At 39.7% G+C, this 16,217-nt stretch overlaps 1 protein-coding gene across 4 annotated transcripts in view; it reads left to right on the plus strand.

Annotated features, from left to right (window-relative positions):
* COX16 (cytochrome c oxidase assembly factor COX16) overlaps positions 1-16,217 on the plus strand; it is a 37,641-nt gene that overhangs the window by 10,427 nt on the left and 10,997 nt on the right. For all 4 annotated transcript variants that reach the window (XM_085224933.1, XM_085224932.1, XM_085224934.1 and 1 more), the window contains one exon: positions 14,418-14,480. In XM_085224933.1, the coding sequence (XP_085081059.1) occupies positions 14,418-14,480 (63 nt within the window). The remainder of the gene's footprint in view (positions 1-14,417; positions 14,481-16,217) is intronic.

Genomic DNA, 16,217 nt, shown 5'->3' on the forward strand with positions numbered 1-16,217 from the left:
GTGCCTGTCTTTTCTGGTTGTTTATTAAGGATGTGCAAATTATGTTGTACAGCTTATTGTGAGCATGGCTGCTGAAACTTGTGTGTGCACTAATTCTGCTGCTAGATAGACAGGACTTAGATGGCTCAGCTGATGTGTGGTGTTAGGATTGGAACAAAAACAGCTGCAGAAGGAGAGGGGATAGCAGCAAGAACAGATATTCTGTCCTTTTAGAATAGCATCTTTGGATATCAGGGTTTTGTTCACATCTATCTCTTTCAAAAGAAATAAGCCTCATTGGGTACACCTTGATTTTACTTGGGATACCAAGACCAGCTGTATTCTGCAAGCATGCTGAGCAGTCTGCATTTAAATAAACCTGTGCCGAGATTCTTATTGATGTAAATGCCTTTTATGCTAGACAGAATCAAGGATTTCTCCATCATCTGTTGTTGCCAAAATAGCCATTAATGCGGATTAGGTAATTGTTTCTTTTCTGGGAAGAGTGTATGCAAATTGCAGTTGGATATGGAAAACTAGATGCTTATAGGAAAACCACCTTGAATTAGTAGAGAAGCAATGGGCGGGTTTGTGTAGGCATGTTTCCAAGCACCTTTATTCTCAGATGGAAAACTAAGCTCTGTCTTTGTCTTACTTTAATGTTGCACATGCAGTTGAACAGAAACAGTTTTAGAACAGAAAATGTGACTTCTATTTAATATACAGAAAATGTTTCAAGTACATAACATTTTTAAAATTTATATTTATTTACTGTGTGCCCACTTTTGTCATTCAAGGCATGGTTAGAGACGTGCTAATTCAGATCTTATTTTGGATATAAAAGTCTTGAACAGAAGTAACAGACAAGCAATCTGTACTGTTGGCTGATAGTTAATGTGAAGGGCTGAAGAGCAGCAATGTATCAACTACCTGGGGAAGCAAACCCTCAGCAAACCCTTCTGACTAATAAAACAAAGTTTTTAAGCTCTGCTACAGCTTTATTGAGGAGGTGTTACTGGGAGGCAGGTTCTCAGTGAGGAGATAGAACCAAGCAAGTTCCTTCAGGGTACATGCAGCGCGAGCACTTGCAGGTAACCTGGAATCTGGAGGTCAGGAAGCAAAACATCAGTTGATATAAAGTCTGCAAATAGTTACTAACATGCATTGTGCAAGGGCGCATTGTTGTACTGACCTTTTCAGTGGTTATAAGATTATTGTAAGATTATAAGATGTAAGATCCTGGTTCACTCCTCTTTTTCTTTTGTCTTAAGCAAAGTGAGTGCACCCCAGAAGTAGAATTCTGAGAGATCACCTTAGTAATGTTTTACTGAGATATAAATGATCGTAGAAGGCAGTTACCGAATGCTAGCGAGTCTCACTTTCTCTGTGAAAGGAAGGTAATTAACGTTGCTCTGCTTTACATAGGCAATAGGCAAGTTAATTAAATCAAATAGAATTATTTAAATTCAAATGAGTATTTAAAAAAACATTTCCTCAGTTGAGATCCGTTAATTCAACTGTTTTGGGTCAGGGTGAAATAGTGCAGGCAGAAAAAGGAGCAGAGAAACATCCTGTTTCCATTAAGGCCTTGTATCAGGTGGATATGCAACTGGCAATTGCCTCAGGAAGGTCCAGGAAATCAGTCCAGCATGTACTGATTGCTGGGAGTGGATAGTCAACAAGGGGTATCTGCCTATTAGAATGCTTTTGTGTTGCAGTCTAAACATTCCTGTGCTTCTGATGTGCACTGAACGTTGTTGGAAAGCACTGATCATGACAACTGCAGGAGCTCGATATTCATACAAGGCTGCAATACCTGCCCAAAAAGGGTAGTGCATCTGCGAGTGACTGGACAAGGCTGTGTTGCTGGCTGGCACATCCATGTTGCTGTCATTACACAAACCAGCTCCAGGTGTATATACAGGAGTGGCAGGCGGAGCCATGCCCCAAATTACTGCTACTAAAACTGCCTGTTGGCTATTGCTTCTGTGTGATGGAGCTGTGCTTGAAATCGTATTACAGCTCAGTATTCCCTAAGTACAGAAGTCTGGCTAGAACTTGACTGATTTCACCACTGTAAAGGAGTAATCTGACCAGGCGAGGTCACTGCAATTGGACTGAATGGGAAAAGCACAAGGTTTGTTCTAACAATAACTGATGGGCATGACTCTATGGCTGCCAGCCCCGATCATTCCGTACACCCAGTTGTCTTCTATTTTCTGCAGACTTTCTGCTTGATTTTGTTCCAAATGCGTATAGACTCATCCTCTGGACTTCTAGGTGTGCCAGCACTCCTTCCAATGTTAAGGTCAAATTAAATTAACACTGTTAGTACTTAAAATAGTATAAATTGGATTATTTGTATAATTAGAGTTATGTAAGTGAAATCAAAACATTCAGTATCTGCTCAGCTAAATCTAAATGTGTGCTTGTGATGCTGTGCATTGTCTGGGATTCACCTTGCTCATGTTTCCACTGTCTTAAATGCAGAGCCTAGTTTGGGAGCCATCCAGGCAGCCCAGTGTAGATGGTTTGAGCCAGGAATGCCTCTATAATATGCTTCTTTCCTTTCTCAAATAGATGCTTGAGAATGATGTTCTTGTTTGACTGCAGGAAAAAGCAGAGAGATTAAGCTCAAAACTTTATTGTTACCACATTCCAGTGAGATGCACCAACCTTAGCCTAGCAGTATATTCAGTTTGACAGGTAAATAGTAGGTGAAATAAACATTTGTGTAATTTCAGGTGCGGAAGGCTCAGATCCTATTTTAAACACATATCTTACAGCCTCTAGATATACCCATCTCTATTCAGTTGACTGTAGCAGAAGCGTAAACAGAGTTCATGCTTCAGATCAGAAGCATGCCCTTAAAGTTCTTTCCCTGGAGCCTCGTGCCTTCCTTCAGAAGGAACGCTTATTTGATCCACTGGTGGTCTTTGAAGTATAATGGGATTATGGAGAGTTGCCTTTTCTGCTCCCATGATGTCATAGGAGGTAGCATTAAAAAGAACCTGTTGGATGCAAGTGTGAACAAAACCGAATCAAAACCTTTTTAATTAATGTTTTGTGGATTGTTCTGGATGGGGAAGGTGACTTTTCTAAACTGTCAGCAAGGAAACATGGAATCATTTTAGGGTCTGTCACTGGACTTGGTGGAGTAACTAAGCCTTCTCAGCAAGCTTTTGGCTAACGTTTATTTACTTAGAAATGCACCTTTATGCATTTGATTGGTTTCAGTAACCTAATGACACAAGCGCAGTGCGGCAAGGGATCGAGGCTGATGATTTTGTATTTATTTTTACTTAAGCAGATCAGGTTGGCCTGAGTCAGGCACGAGAATAAACTTTGACTAATTTCCTTGTGTAAGTTGATTTAAGTGATTTTCAAAGACTAAATTCACTGATCTTGGTCCGAGGTCCTCCAAAAATTAAGAAAATAATGCACTGAAACCTTTGATGCTTTAGAGGCTCTGATAGGCATACACTTACGATTGCTTGTAGGGAAAAAAAAATCTTTGTCAGTCATTTCTCGTTATGTAATGGAGCACTTTTTGCTAAATTAAAGCAAACCTTGCTTTCAAGTGTGGCCTGCTTAGTGGAGGGTTTTAGAATTGGATGTTAAGTGAAGCAGCCTGGCTCCTTTTGGCAGGGGGATTTGAAGCTTGTTATATCTTTTGACTGTGGTTCAGAATCGTCCGAGATGGTAATTTCTGCCCTGCAATATGGCACAGAAATGAAAGATAGCAGAGCTGCATTGTGGTGGTACCAGATGTTCAGACATCAGTTTTCTGTTGTTTCAGTTTAGTCTAGAGGGACTGTATGGAAATAAGCTGTCTATCTATGCTATTCTTGGAAATCTTTGAGGTTCAGCTGCTAGCATTGGATTTGTGTACTCTGCATCGATTTAAGGAGAAATTAATCAATTTTGCTTGAGCTAAGATTACTTTCCCACTTCATCTATGAACAGTGTTTACTGAATTTGCTATGCCAGACAGATACGTAAATTTTCATTTTTCAGACATCCTTTCCGTTTAGCATTTTAACCACTCAAAAGCCAACTATGTATCCAGTCCTGAGTTTGATTAAAAATAAGATTTTTGTCTCTCCATCCAGAAGCTGATACTGTGTGCATGCTTGCAGATGGTTTTCAATCCCCGCACCCCACTGCTTATTGCCACCACTGACAGCTAAAAACACTGTGGGACAGCCTGGAGATAACGTATGGCCCATACCTGCCCTTTCACATAATCCCTATCAAGTTGAAGAAAAATGAGACTCTGGTGAAGGGAGCCTGTCCTAGTAGTACCAGGCGACCTGTGAACACCAAGACTTCTGCTAGTAACCTGAACTATATATGGGCTCTCAGAAACACAGTATGATTGTTGAAAGTTGCAACAGTCTCATTAAATTGGGATATGGTGATAGTAATATTATCTGGTAATACACATTTTTTCCTACCATCCATGCTAGATGTTTGGTATGCTATGTCTTTTTGAAAGGATACTTTAATGAGCTTTGCTGAATGAGAAGTGGCTTGTCTTTAAGAAGCAGAAAGGTGATGTGTTTTTAGTGCAGATTGGAAATAATTGATTTAAAGATTCATGGGCTTAGTATCTGACTAGATCAGAAGCTGTGATTCCTCTGTTCTGTGGCTGCCTGGATGTTTATCACTGCTGGCCTGAAGGCCCTTCGTGTGCTTAAAATTCTGCTTTAGGCCAAGCTCTCTGGTGCTAGAGATTTTATGGTGTTGCATAGCTTGTCATTTACTAAGTATGTAGAAAATCTTTTAGGCTTGGTTAAATATATTCCTTGATCTATATTAGGTGAGATGCAATCTCCCTTAAGCAAGCTGATGAGTACAGCCTCCAAGGCTTCGTACAGAATGACTGTAGAAGTAGGGATGCTTTCTAGTACCTTCTGGTTTGGTCAGCACACACTTACCCAGGGTGTGGAAGGGAGTTTAAAGGCACATTTTATTTCTCTGGGAAACTCCTCAGCCTTTCCTGTTATTGCTCTGTAGTTACTGTTGCTCTAATTGCTGCCCACTGTGAATTCCCCTCCTAGGCATTTTAACCATCTTGCCTTTTTTTTTTTTTTTTTTTTTTTTTTATTTCAGAAGTCTAATTCAGGCTGTGGAATTTGCTGCACAACCAGGTGCTAGGTGCCTGTAAATCTCCTTCTGAATCTTGAGATTTGTGTGCCAGCAGAGTGGCTGTTGCCTGTTCTGAACTAATAAATGTCAGATGGCCTGGTGTGTAGTTCCAGCTTTCTTGTATGTGGATGCACTTAGAAGATTGCCATAGAGTGAATACTTCATGTGAGGGCTCTTGTGTTTCTGTTCAGGAAAACGAGGACACAATTTCTGTCCTACCTGGCATATCTTACTTGGGAGTTCTCAGTAAAGGCTGCTTGCTGCGTATGTTCTGGATGGTTGCACACAAGGTAACTCTATTTGGATGGCTGACAGTCCCAGTGCATATATATTCAGCAGGATTTCCAACCATCTAGCAACTGCGTCAGAGCTACTGCATGACTGTGCTGCCCAGCATCTGGAAGTTCCAGGCAAGTGGCCAAATCTTTTTTTTTTTATTTTTTTTTATTTTTTTATTTTTGGTCTGGATTGAATTTCTGGGTGGAAAAAAAAGGGCTACGTCTGGGGAAAGCTGGACATCTGGCAGATTTATCTCAGATTATTGAACTTCTCTGTGACAAAATATGAAATAGAATGCAAGTATTCTGAGTTCCTCATTTTGAAACAGAAGCCATTTTTCCATTTCATAATTCTTTATGGTGTTTCTTTTCTGTTGTCAAGATTAGATTCAGATGAAGAGAAAACTGTTAAGTGGAGAAACTCATTATAGTGCCATTGCAAGTGGAACTAATTTTGGTATATAAAATGTTGATAGATTTCAGAATTTTACATTTTATACAGTACTAAGTATTCTATTGTTTGTTTGTTGTTTTTTTTAAATCCTGTCACATTGACACGATTAATTACTGGTATTTTTAGCCATGCAATTGGAGGGATTGCAAGTGTGTAATTCAGCTTCAGGTAGCTTTTAGCTCAAACATAACATCCAGCTGTTTTTCCCTCACCTCCCTCAAGTACCAGGAGAGCTTTGCAGTCTCTTCGTGAGGCTCTGGCAGTGGAATGAGCAGACTGAAACTCAAGTGCAAGGGCTGAGTCCCAGTCCCCAGACAAGGATTTTCTGTTGCTCTTGACTTGTAGATCTCTACAGTTGTTACCAAGAAGGCGTTGAAAACTCTTTACCTGCAGATGCTCCCATTTTAAGTATGGTCTCTAAGAAGATCTTTCTTGTCCTTTGTGTTTTGAGGCTGGAAAAACTCAACTCACTTGATTCTGTTGCTAACTACTCCTGTGTGACTGAAACAGCAGAAACCAAACTCATATGTGGAGTACAGTTGCTAATGAGAAAACACACGATCTGTATCTCTCCAAGTATTACCTATTACTACACAACACGTTTATAGTTTTGCTTGTGATTAGATGGGTGATATATTTTCCATGGGGTCTGCACTGAGCCTCCTGTGTGTTGTGTCAGGCAGTGCTTAATGCCTTTTTTTTATGACATACAAAAATGAGAACAGTAGTGAGTGCTGAAATGAATGTTGTAGCTGGTGTAACATGGCATCTTGCCTCTCTGGAGTGCAGCTGCTGGGTGGCAGAAGGTCTTTGAGTTTGTATGTAGTCCTAGTGCAGGCAAAATGGCAGCCATGAGGTCAAGAAGTTCATAAGGTCTCTTTAAAGCCCATCCACTTCTGAACCCTTAAAAAATATGCATGTTTTTACACAGCCTTCCATGTTCTGTGATGAAAGGGAGCAGGAGGCTGCTCATTTAGGTATTCCCAAAGGAACTTTTCTTTCTTCACTGATACAGGATGTAGGAATGCAAGGTTTGCAATATTGCATAGAGAGAGAACTTGCCCTATTAATATCTACAGTGCATGAATTAAAATCTTTCTCATTCATAATTCCCATTGAACTTATTATAGTTGTTTTTTTCATGTTGGATGCTTAGCCCTTAAAAGTACAATAGTAGCCAGAGGGCTTAGGGACTGCTTTCTGCACAGCTGTTGTTGAGTCCTATAGTATTTTTTTAGTACTGGAAGCATTACATGGTTCTTTTATGTTTTTCTCTGCTATAAATAGATATGTCACATTTGAAACAATACAGTAAGTAACAAGATCCAATTAATTGAAATATCTAATGGCAAATTGGAACTGCAAATTTTCATCTCGCATAATGGAAAACCAGTAACTTCATTAGTCATGTTTAATTTTAATTACTCCATCTCATCATTATGGCTTCCTCTAATATACCCATCAGAATGTCTGAGCCTTCAGCAGGTAAACATGTTCTTTATTTAAAAATAGTGGCAAAATATCTTTCAAAAGAAAAGAGTGCACGATATACAAATTCTAGTCATTTTATACATATATCAGTAATTAAAATATTGATAATTTGGAAGGCAGTAAGCTCTCTGCAAGTATAAGAATAGGATTTTTCTTCTTCTGTAAAACTTCACTAGATGTCAGTATGGAAAGTATTTTTTACTGTAGGGTGGAAAGCTGCTATAAAGGCAGTAATTCCTTTAGAAAACAAATGTTTAGGATGGTGGTTGTTAAAATGTGGTAGATTTTTTCAGTAAGTAATTTGTTTGCAGAGATGGAGGTTGGAGAGAACCATAGCAATTGCATGAAGTTCACACTGAATTCTGGAAGTTGTTTCTGCTAAAATACCCATTAAAAATGCCAACATTGTTACCATACTTACAGAAAGTTTTGAGACTTGTCGTAACCAAAATCAATTCTTGAGGTTAAAACCCAGCAAAATATTTTTCTTTTGTGTTATATTGATAAATATTTGGACTCAGAAAAAGACTTCAGTGTATGTTTTCTTGCTGGTGTAGGTGATGGGTTGTTCGTTGGACTGGAAAAGCGTAGCGGTCTTTTCTAACCTTAGTGATTCACTGATAAACAACGTGGTGACAAGCTAACCAAAATGGCAGAGAATACCTTCAAAGCTGCACGTGTCAGATTATTAACAGCCGAAGCATTATAAGGAATTTTGGGAGGTTTGTTGAGGTATTAAAAAGTGCTCAAAGGTAAGTTAAGGTGATGAAACTCACATTAAATATGGTAAAATCTTTTAGAAGATTTTATGAATTTTTCATAAATTATACCCACTTTGAGGAGAAGAAAAGGAGTTACAAAGGCTTTTGTAACATTTCCTTTTTCTGGACTGATACCTTAAGGGCATTTAGTTTGCATTGTGTACTTCATACTGTTTAAGTGGCTGTAGCAGGACGGGTATTGCATACTAAAGAGGCTTCACAAAGGCACCTTGAGAAACTCTTTATTTCTGAAACAGATATCTTGCTCTTCTTGCTCTTTTGCCTGTTAATGCTATGAGGTGGCTGATTCAGCAAATTCTCCAAGCATGTTCTTCCAGGTTAAGAGACCAATGGTCCACATTTCAGCCCAGAGGCCCAAACATGCTGCTGCCTTACTTTTCACCCCTTCCTGTAGCGACAGATTAAAGCATTAAATCCTCTGTCAGTAAAAGCAGGCTGAACCATTTCTGTCTTTCTTGCACAGTTCACTCGGAGGCCTTGAACATATTTTTCCAGTTCACCTGGAAGCTCTGACACTTTTGTTTCTTGTTCAGAAGAAACTAAAAAGGAGATTGGGGGGAAACTGAAACTGCACCCAATTCTTGGCAAGTAGGAACTTGTGCTCTTGGGCTACAAGGGAACCAGGATATAGTAAAGCTTGGGAGTGCCACTCTTGAGATCCCATACTGGAAAGTTCTGCCCTGCAGAGGTGGTTGGCTCTGCGCTTAGGTCTGATGCATCCTTATGTACACAGCAAGATTTGGATTTTCTTGCAGGGACCTTTCAGAAACACGAAGGGTTTTGCTGTTGCTTCCAAAGTTTTGTACTTTCTGGTACAAACAAGCAAAACAAGCAGTTTTTGTGCTGAATTTTACTGTGAAATGAAATTTATGGTGGCATATTCAAAACCAAGGTCTAAGGTGCTAATTTATGTTTTATATATCAAATAAATGTGCACCTGCAAATCAAGCAGGATATGAAGGCATACCATTCATTGATTAAATGCTTGAGTACTTTTTTTTTCTTCTCAGAAATCAGAGCTAGAAAACTTTGTTAGCTATGATGATTTTAAATGAAGAAATCTAGATATGCTTAAGTGCTTGCTAATGAAGGGGTTGTTTTGGTCTCCGTATTAGCTTTGAACAATGTAGCTTGCATTGCCCTTATGTTATTATATGAAAATACATGGTCCCGAGTTTGAGATTGTAGGTGGGTTTTTTTTTTGTTTTTGTTTTTGTTTTTTGTTTTGTTTGTTTGTTTGTTTTAATCCATCTGGAAGCAAGCAGAAGATTTGGATTTTGAGAGATTACTGGCACATCATGTACCAAAACTGTGGGAGTTGCTTCTGCAATAAGATTTAATATTGCTCCTTTGGAAATGTCTGCATTGATTTCTGTCAGAGGCTGGATTAAATATATATATTTTTTGCTTGACTGTCTGTGTTCTATGCAGATCTTAGGAAAGAGTCATAGGATGTGAGCCTGAGTGTTGGATTTCTTCTCAGTATTGCCTCAGTATGCAGAAGTATTCCCATCCAAGCTTGAGCAATAGCCTTACGTACATGTTTTCTGTGTATCAAAAATTTGGAATAATGTAGTTAAAGGCTGCTGGGAATGCGGCCACATGTAATGGTATGTTTTCCCTTGCCCTTTGCTCTTGCTGGTGCTCTGACCTTCGTTCTCTTACTGCCTTTAGCAGAATGACACTTAGCTGTAGATTACAGGCACTGCCCCAGTCCTGGGATGTGTCGTTTCACGTCCACAGCTGCCCAGGCTGCTTATAAGCCGCAGGTTGGAATATTTGTGACACAGACTTTTGTAACAACTTATTGGAGTCTTTCCTCAAGGAAAATTTAAGTTGCTCTGCTTAAGACTGCTGATTTTCCATCTAGAGGAGTAGACACGATCTGTGTATTTGAAAATAGTATTCTATGGGACAGCCTGAACTGGTGGTTTGTGTTTTATACTAGGTTTCAAAAATGGGTGTGGAGAACAAACTGCAGAATTTCATGTAAGCAGTCAATTTTGTGGGCTGTGTTGTGGATGCTGCAGGAGAATTGTGGCCCATCTGTTTATGCTGGTGTGAGCAGATGGGGGAAAAAAAAAAGCTTAATTCATGTTCATTAAATCCTATCCATCGCCCTTCCCATTTCTAAAGTAAAAGCTGAAATCTTTCAGTGGGATATTATTTTGTGGAGAACTGGGTAAGAAAGAGCACCCATGTTTTAGTAAAAATAACTAACTAGTTTTAGGGTAGACAAGTTCTGTCTTCTGGAAATGTTTGCTAGAGGGAAATATTTGGTCTGGAGTGCAAATATTTGGTCAGGCCCTGGACACCAGTGTATGGCTGATGTGAGAGGGGCCTGTTCAGGCACAGGGCTCTCCTCATGGCATGGCTGTCCTTTGGCAGCATTGCTGTGTAGCATGAGGGAGCCCACAGTTTTAAAAGATGTTCTGTACTCACAACTTGGCTTGCCCTAAAACCCCAGCCTACAAATAGTGAGAAGGTATGGGTAAATAAAGGATAACTATTGTGAAGGTGGGCTGTCTGAATTACACACCCGGGCGTGCGTTTGTTCTGGGTGACAGGATGCTGCCTTGAAAATCAAAATGTGGATCAACTCGCTGCTGTCTGAAGACTAAATGGAGGATGACACTGCTTGCCTGTTTTAATGCACTGACGGGGGGTAGTGGTGGTGTTCTTTGGGCTCCTTGGTGACAGAGCCATCCTTTGGGTATCCTTGAGGTAAAATAAGCGATGTTCACAGTTTTCAGTCACTGTATTTATTATTTGCTTCTAAACCAAATTGAACTGTGGTCACTGAGGACCAGCACAGGGTTGTTAGCTAGAGAATTTTTAGTAGCAGTGCTCTTAGGTTTATAACCATGCCAGGAATATTTGTGTCGCAAATTAAGAAATACTCTTTACCCAAGAAAACACAGGGGCTGGCAGCTTCTCACAGCACGCTGCAGAAGGCCCCAAACTGGTAGGGGTTGTGGGCTTGAGGTGTTCCTGCCCGCCTTGATGAGATGCTCCTGGTCTGCACCCAGAACCAGGCTTGGAGGAGCATACACCAGCTAATTCGAACTGAAAGACTGGAACGTCAGCCTTAACATGAGAAGTGAGCCATCTTTTAAAAGGATTTTAGGGACTTACACCTTCAAGTAGCTGCCTACTAAAATTTCTAGGCATATTTTTGTGATTTGCTGCCTGAAGTTTTTTTGTTTGGTAAGTTTGAGAACCTTTAGCAGTTTCGTAAAGGTAAATATGAAGGTATGGAAGCTTGTGAAATAAGACGAAATTATAGTTTGATAACTTTGCTCTTAAAATTTTTGTTGAGATTTGTCTTTATACCCGCCCTTGTGTTTCCAAGTGATGTAATATAAAATGAACTTGTATAGGGCAACATACTCTGAGAATGTTTCGCTCACGTTGCTATGAGCTTTACACAGAAATAGTAAAGGGGTGAACCATTTTGGGGAATGGTATCTTTAGTACTGGTGTCCAAGCCATGCTGATGGCTTCTCATGAAAGCTGTCCAGATACTTCTATTGTGCCTTTCAGTAGCTTTTCAGCAATAATTTCAACTTGTGCAGTAATCGAAAGAACAACGTGCGTCTTTGAATTCCATTTTTAGTGACAGAGCTTGGATCTAAATAGATCTTAAAGGAGTATCAGAGATTTGGCCAGCAGGCAGGAGGCTGGTGCAAGTGGATGTTGTCTTCTGCGCCTGCCTGCCTCCTAAATGATGGTGCAGAGGTTACTGCCAGTGCCAGGCTGTGAGGGCATTTGGGCTTTGCCTTTTCCCATCAGCTTTATCAATGGGGATTTGTATTCACAGCACAGCTGATGATTCATTTCAACATGTAGCTGAATATTTGTAGCTCTTTCAGCAGCACGTGTGTTGGCATGGCAGTCAAAATGAAGCAAAATGTGTGTGCTTGTGCTTAGCTCTTGTGGGAGCTGTGTGATATGTAGCACTTCTCTGGTTCTACCCACACTGTGAGTGTTCCTGGTATAATCTGGGATTGTGGTTCATATTGATGTTATCTGCCTTTTCAGAATGTTGATAGGTCCATTATGTTTCGCTTTTTTCTTACTGTATTGTCAGAAGGATTACGCAGCGTGGTACAAATGCTGGGAAAGCAGAGCTTCAGAACACACTTTCCCTCAACTACCCTGTCAGTTCTAAAAATTATTTGTGACCTTCTGTTTAGATTTGGCAACCGCAAAATGGGGCTTCACAGCCAAGGCTTTAGAGCATGTGTGACTCGACTTCTGTGCAGAGTCAAGTGTGTTTTAATTATACATCATAGGTAAGTATGTAGGGAAAGGGAAGGTAAAGATAAGAGGAAATACATCTTTGCTTCCTGGTATTTTTGTCCAACTTCAAGCAAAATACCAGTTCTGCAGGTTGGGTTTGAGTCTTTTGTCGACTTGTCAAGTAAATATTAAGTGCTTGCCAAGATGTGTGCATTGTTTACCCTCAAGATAGGGTTTAAGTGCTATTTTTTCAGTAAATTAATTTGCTGAATAAAATTTGTGCTTCTAAAGAATTAGATTTTCTTTGTTTCTCATTTATAGGATAGTGGTGTTTTTCTCTGAGAAATTTAAACTATCCTCTTTCATTTTTGCATTTTTGTCAGTATTACAAAGACAACGTGGAACAGTTACAAGTTCTGGGATGCCTGGGATGTATCTGCTTTAGCCAGTCTTCTCCCTTCACAGAGGGAAGAATAAATATGGAAGAAAATGTGAGGACAGAAGGACCTTCACTGCTTGTTTCCCTTTACCTTGTAGGAGTTAAGTTATGGCTGTAGCTAATTAAGTAAAGATGCTGCTCCAACCGTGTTATCTCAGGTGTCTTATTAACTGAAGGGAGAACGTAGGAGGAAATGAAACTCCCTCCTTCTTGCTTCTTCACCTGCTGGAGCGGAGCATTTATTTCCCCTTGTCCGTATGTGTGCTGTGAGAACGCTAAGCGTAACAAATGGTGTTTGCATTTAGTTCTGAACGCACTGAAGTCAGCGATCGCTCTCATCTCAGCAAACGCGAGCTCTGCAGCGTGCCTGGCCGCCCAGCAAGGTCCCACTCTGTGCCTGTGATGGATGGGTTCGCTGCTCTAATGAGGCGTGGCTGTTGTTGGAGGTCACAGTCACAGAAAGGGAGAGGCAATCTGTCTGCACTGAAGGGCAGTTCTGTGCAGGCCTTGAATACCAAGGCGCAGACATAGCATCTCATTTTTTATTTGGTGTAGGAGACCAAAATAGGGCGGAATCTGAAGGTAGAAGCCAGACAAGTTCTCTAACTTGTATTCCCTCCTCTTCTAGACTGATTTTAGACATTCAAAGCTGACGGTAAGGATAACTGAGCACTTTTCAGTCAGATCAAGAAGTAGCAAATTAAGAATAATAACTTATGTTGATTGAACTGTTCATAGTTGGACTAGTGAACCATAGCTGTAGAACTGAATACATTTCCAGTCCTCTCACACATCTATTGGTTTAACAGCATTTGTATTTAAGGTCTAAAAATGAGAATGATTTGTCGTGGTAGATTTGATAGTCTAACTGATTAGCCTAAAGACTGTGTTTGAGTACTGCACATTTGGCTGATTTCTGTTCGAGGAGAAAGAAGACGAAACACTTTCTTTAAGGATGAAGAATGTTTCTGCTCTCAGGCCTTTTAAGAAAGGCTTAGGAAGGGGAGGGATGAGCACAGCTCCCTCTGGGCTCAACTGCATGAAATTTATCCACTGTTGTTCACTCATATTTCTGTTCTTAGGTTTGTTCTTTGACTAACTGTAGGTTGGCAGTAATTGCCAACATTCTTGGTATAGAATCTAAGCCAGGAAAGAGCAGTGTGTTCACCAGAAAGTTGGAAATTTGATTCGTGTGTAGACTTTGTAAAGCAGAGTGTGTTGTATGCCTGTTCACTGAACACACCATTCAGGAGTAAAATATGTAATGTGATAGCAGTTTTTTCTTTGTTGGTTTTCTTTTGTTTGCTTAAGGCTTTATTTACTTCAAAACTGTTGATCTAAACAGCTTCAGGTGGAAGTATCTAATGTCATGCAAATGTGGGTCTAATCACAGATGTGCTTCTGCTTTGATATGAAAGTTTATTGACTTGCCTCTTTTCAGCCCAGTTCTTGCACTATGTTCATCGTACTACTGTCTAAACAAACAGCATATATGTAGAGGAGAGGAGGGGTTTCATGTACTGATACTTAAACTATTTGAGGTTTAAATTTATTTTTTTAAAAATATCTTAAAAGCAAACATATATATATTTGTTTTACAGGTTGATCCTGCTTTGAAGGAAAAATTGAAGCAGAACAATGTGACGTTGGAGTCTGAATATAAGGTAAAATAAATCTGTTGCTTGGGGCTCATAACCTTGGCTACCCTTTATTACCCTAGCTGCTGGTGGGGTGGGTCTGTCCCTATCTAAAATTAGATCAGCCATCTGCCTTTGACTCACTGACGTCCAATAAAAACAAGGTTTTATGTACAGGAAGATTTTTGAACATGTAGTGCTTCTTTCTGAAAACAGCTTTACTTTGATGTCCAGGTGCCAAGTACAGTGCTACAAATAAATTTCACTATGTGTGTGGTTTACCTGGTCTATAAAAGTAGAGCTGATGCTGGGCTTAGATGATATGTTTATGTGTATTCGTCAACACTTCTGCATAAGTTTTGATGCTCTTTAGCCTGAACAGTGTACTTGATGTGCTGCTTCTTACCATTTCTTGCTTTTTAAATTTCTGTATAACTTTCAAACAACTGTGATTACTTTTTCACTATTTCAGGAAATTTTATAGAGAAATATTTCTTTCTTTCCTCCACAGCACATTTTCTTCAAACATTACTGAGCTTCAAAATGGCTATTTTGTCCAGTTTAATATTTAGAGTTTCATAAATCTTCAGGCCTGCAGAAAGCCTTGTTAGGAGAACTGGAAAAACACTCCTTGTATCCAGAAGCAAAGCATAAAGCTAATTCAGATAATTTTTAATGTTTGAAAATTGCATGGATCAGATGTCCAGTTAACACTTTGTCTATCACCATGGTCTTCCCGGTGAATATAGCATTCAGCATTCTTGTCACAAGCCCTTCAAGAGCTTGATTACACCCATAGCTCTCACACACTTAAGTGTCCAAATGGCGGTACGTGGTCTTGCTAATGAAACCTTTCTATTACATTACTCTTCTGTGACTCGTCTGTGAAAGAACTCTCAACCTTTTGCACTTTTACCTATGTAATTTTGCAGAACATCTGCCTACCTGCCAGACTTATGACAATGTTTTACCATTACTGAAAATAATTTGGGGCCAGCCGTGTTCTATAGCGAACTGTGTTCTTTGGTGTGGGAAATAAAAAGTTTTGATCTTTGAGTACATGTGGAAAGATCAAGTGGAAACTCAAAACATACAAATCCACTCAGTTCTGAATGCCTCTTCAATTACTCTGCATCTCGTTTTCCATAGAATATATGTGTGTCCACTGATTCATTTATATGGAAGAACCACAAGCAGTAAAAAGGACCACATCTCTCTATTTTACTTGCTGCCTAACCACAAAATCAACTGATCTGTATTCAGATATGCTTAGATTTCTTTCCAGCAAGATAAGTAAATAGTTGAAGGATAATATTTAAATGGCCATAATTGCATCAGCTTTATGGAGAAATCAATGGTAATAGAATGTGGCCAGCATAACAATGTATTACAAGCCTACTCAGGTAATGAGGTTCCTTCCTGATGGACAGAAGTGACAGAAGCAATCTTATTTTTTCTTAATCTAAACTGCTGAGAGTTCTCATGCTGAAAGTTTTCCAAAGCAGTGCTTGGGTTCTAGGGAGGGCAGACCAGTATAGGAAAACAAATCGATGTGAATTTCCACATAATTAGAAGAGATCCAGATCACTGTTTTGGACTCCGGTCTCAACATGTACTTTATTGCGAGCGCTGACTTGTAGGCAGGAGGCATACTCATTCCTTGCTTCAGTGAAGCTGGTGGAACCACCAGCAGTTCAGCAGTCAAGCGTGTACTTCGCAGCCTCTCTGTCAGTATTTGACAGTTTTAATCAATACTTACTGCCT

The sequence above is a fragment of the Meleagris gallopavo genome, chromosome 5 (genome assembly GCF_905368555.1).
Source record: "Meleagris gallopavo chromosome 5, MGAL_WU_HG_1.1, whole genome shotgun sequence".
Lineage (NCBI taxonomy): Eukaryota > Metazoa > Chordata > Aves > Galliformes > Phasianidae > Meleagris > Meleagris gallopavo.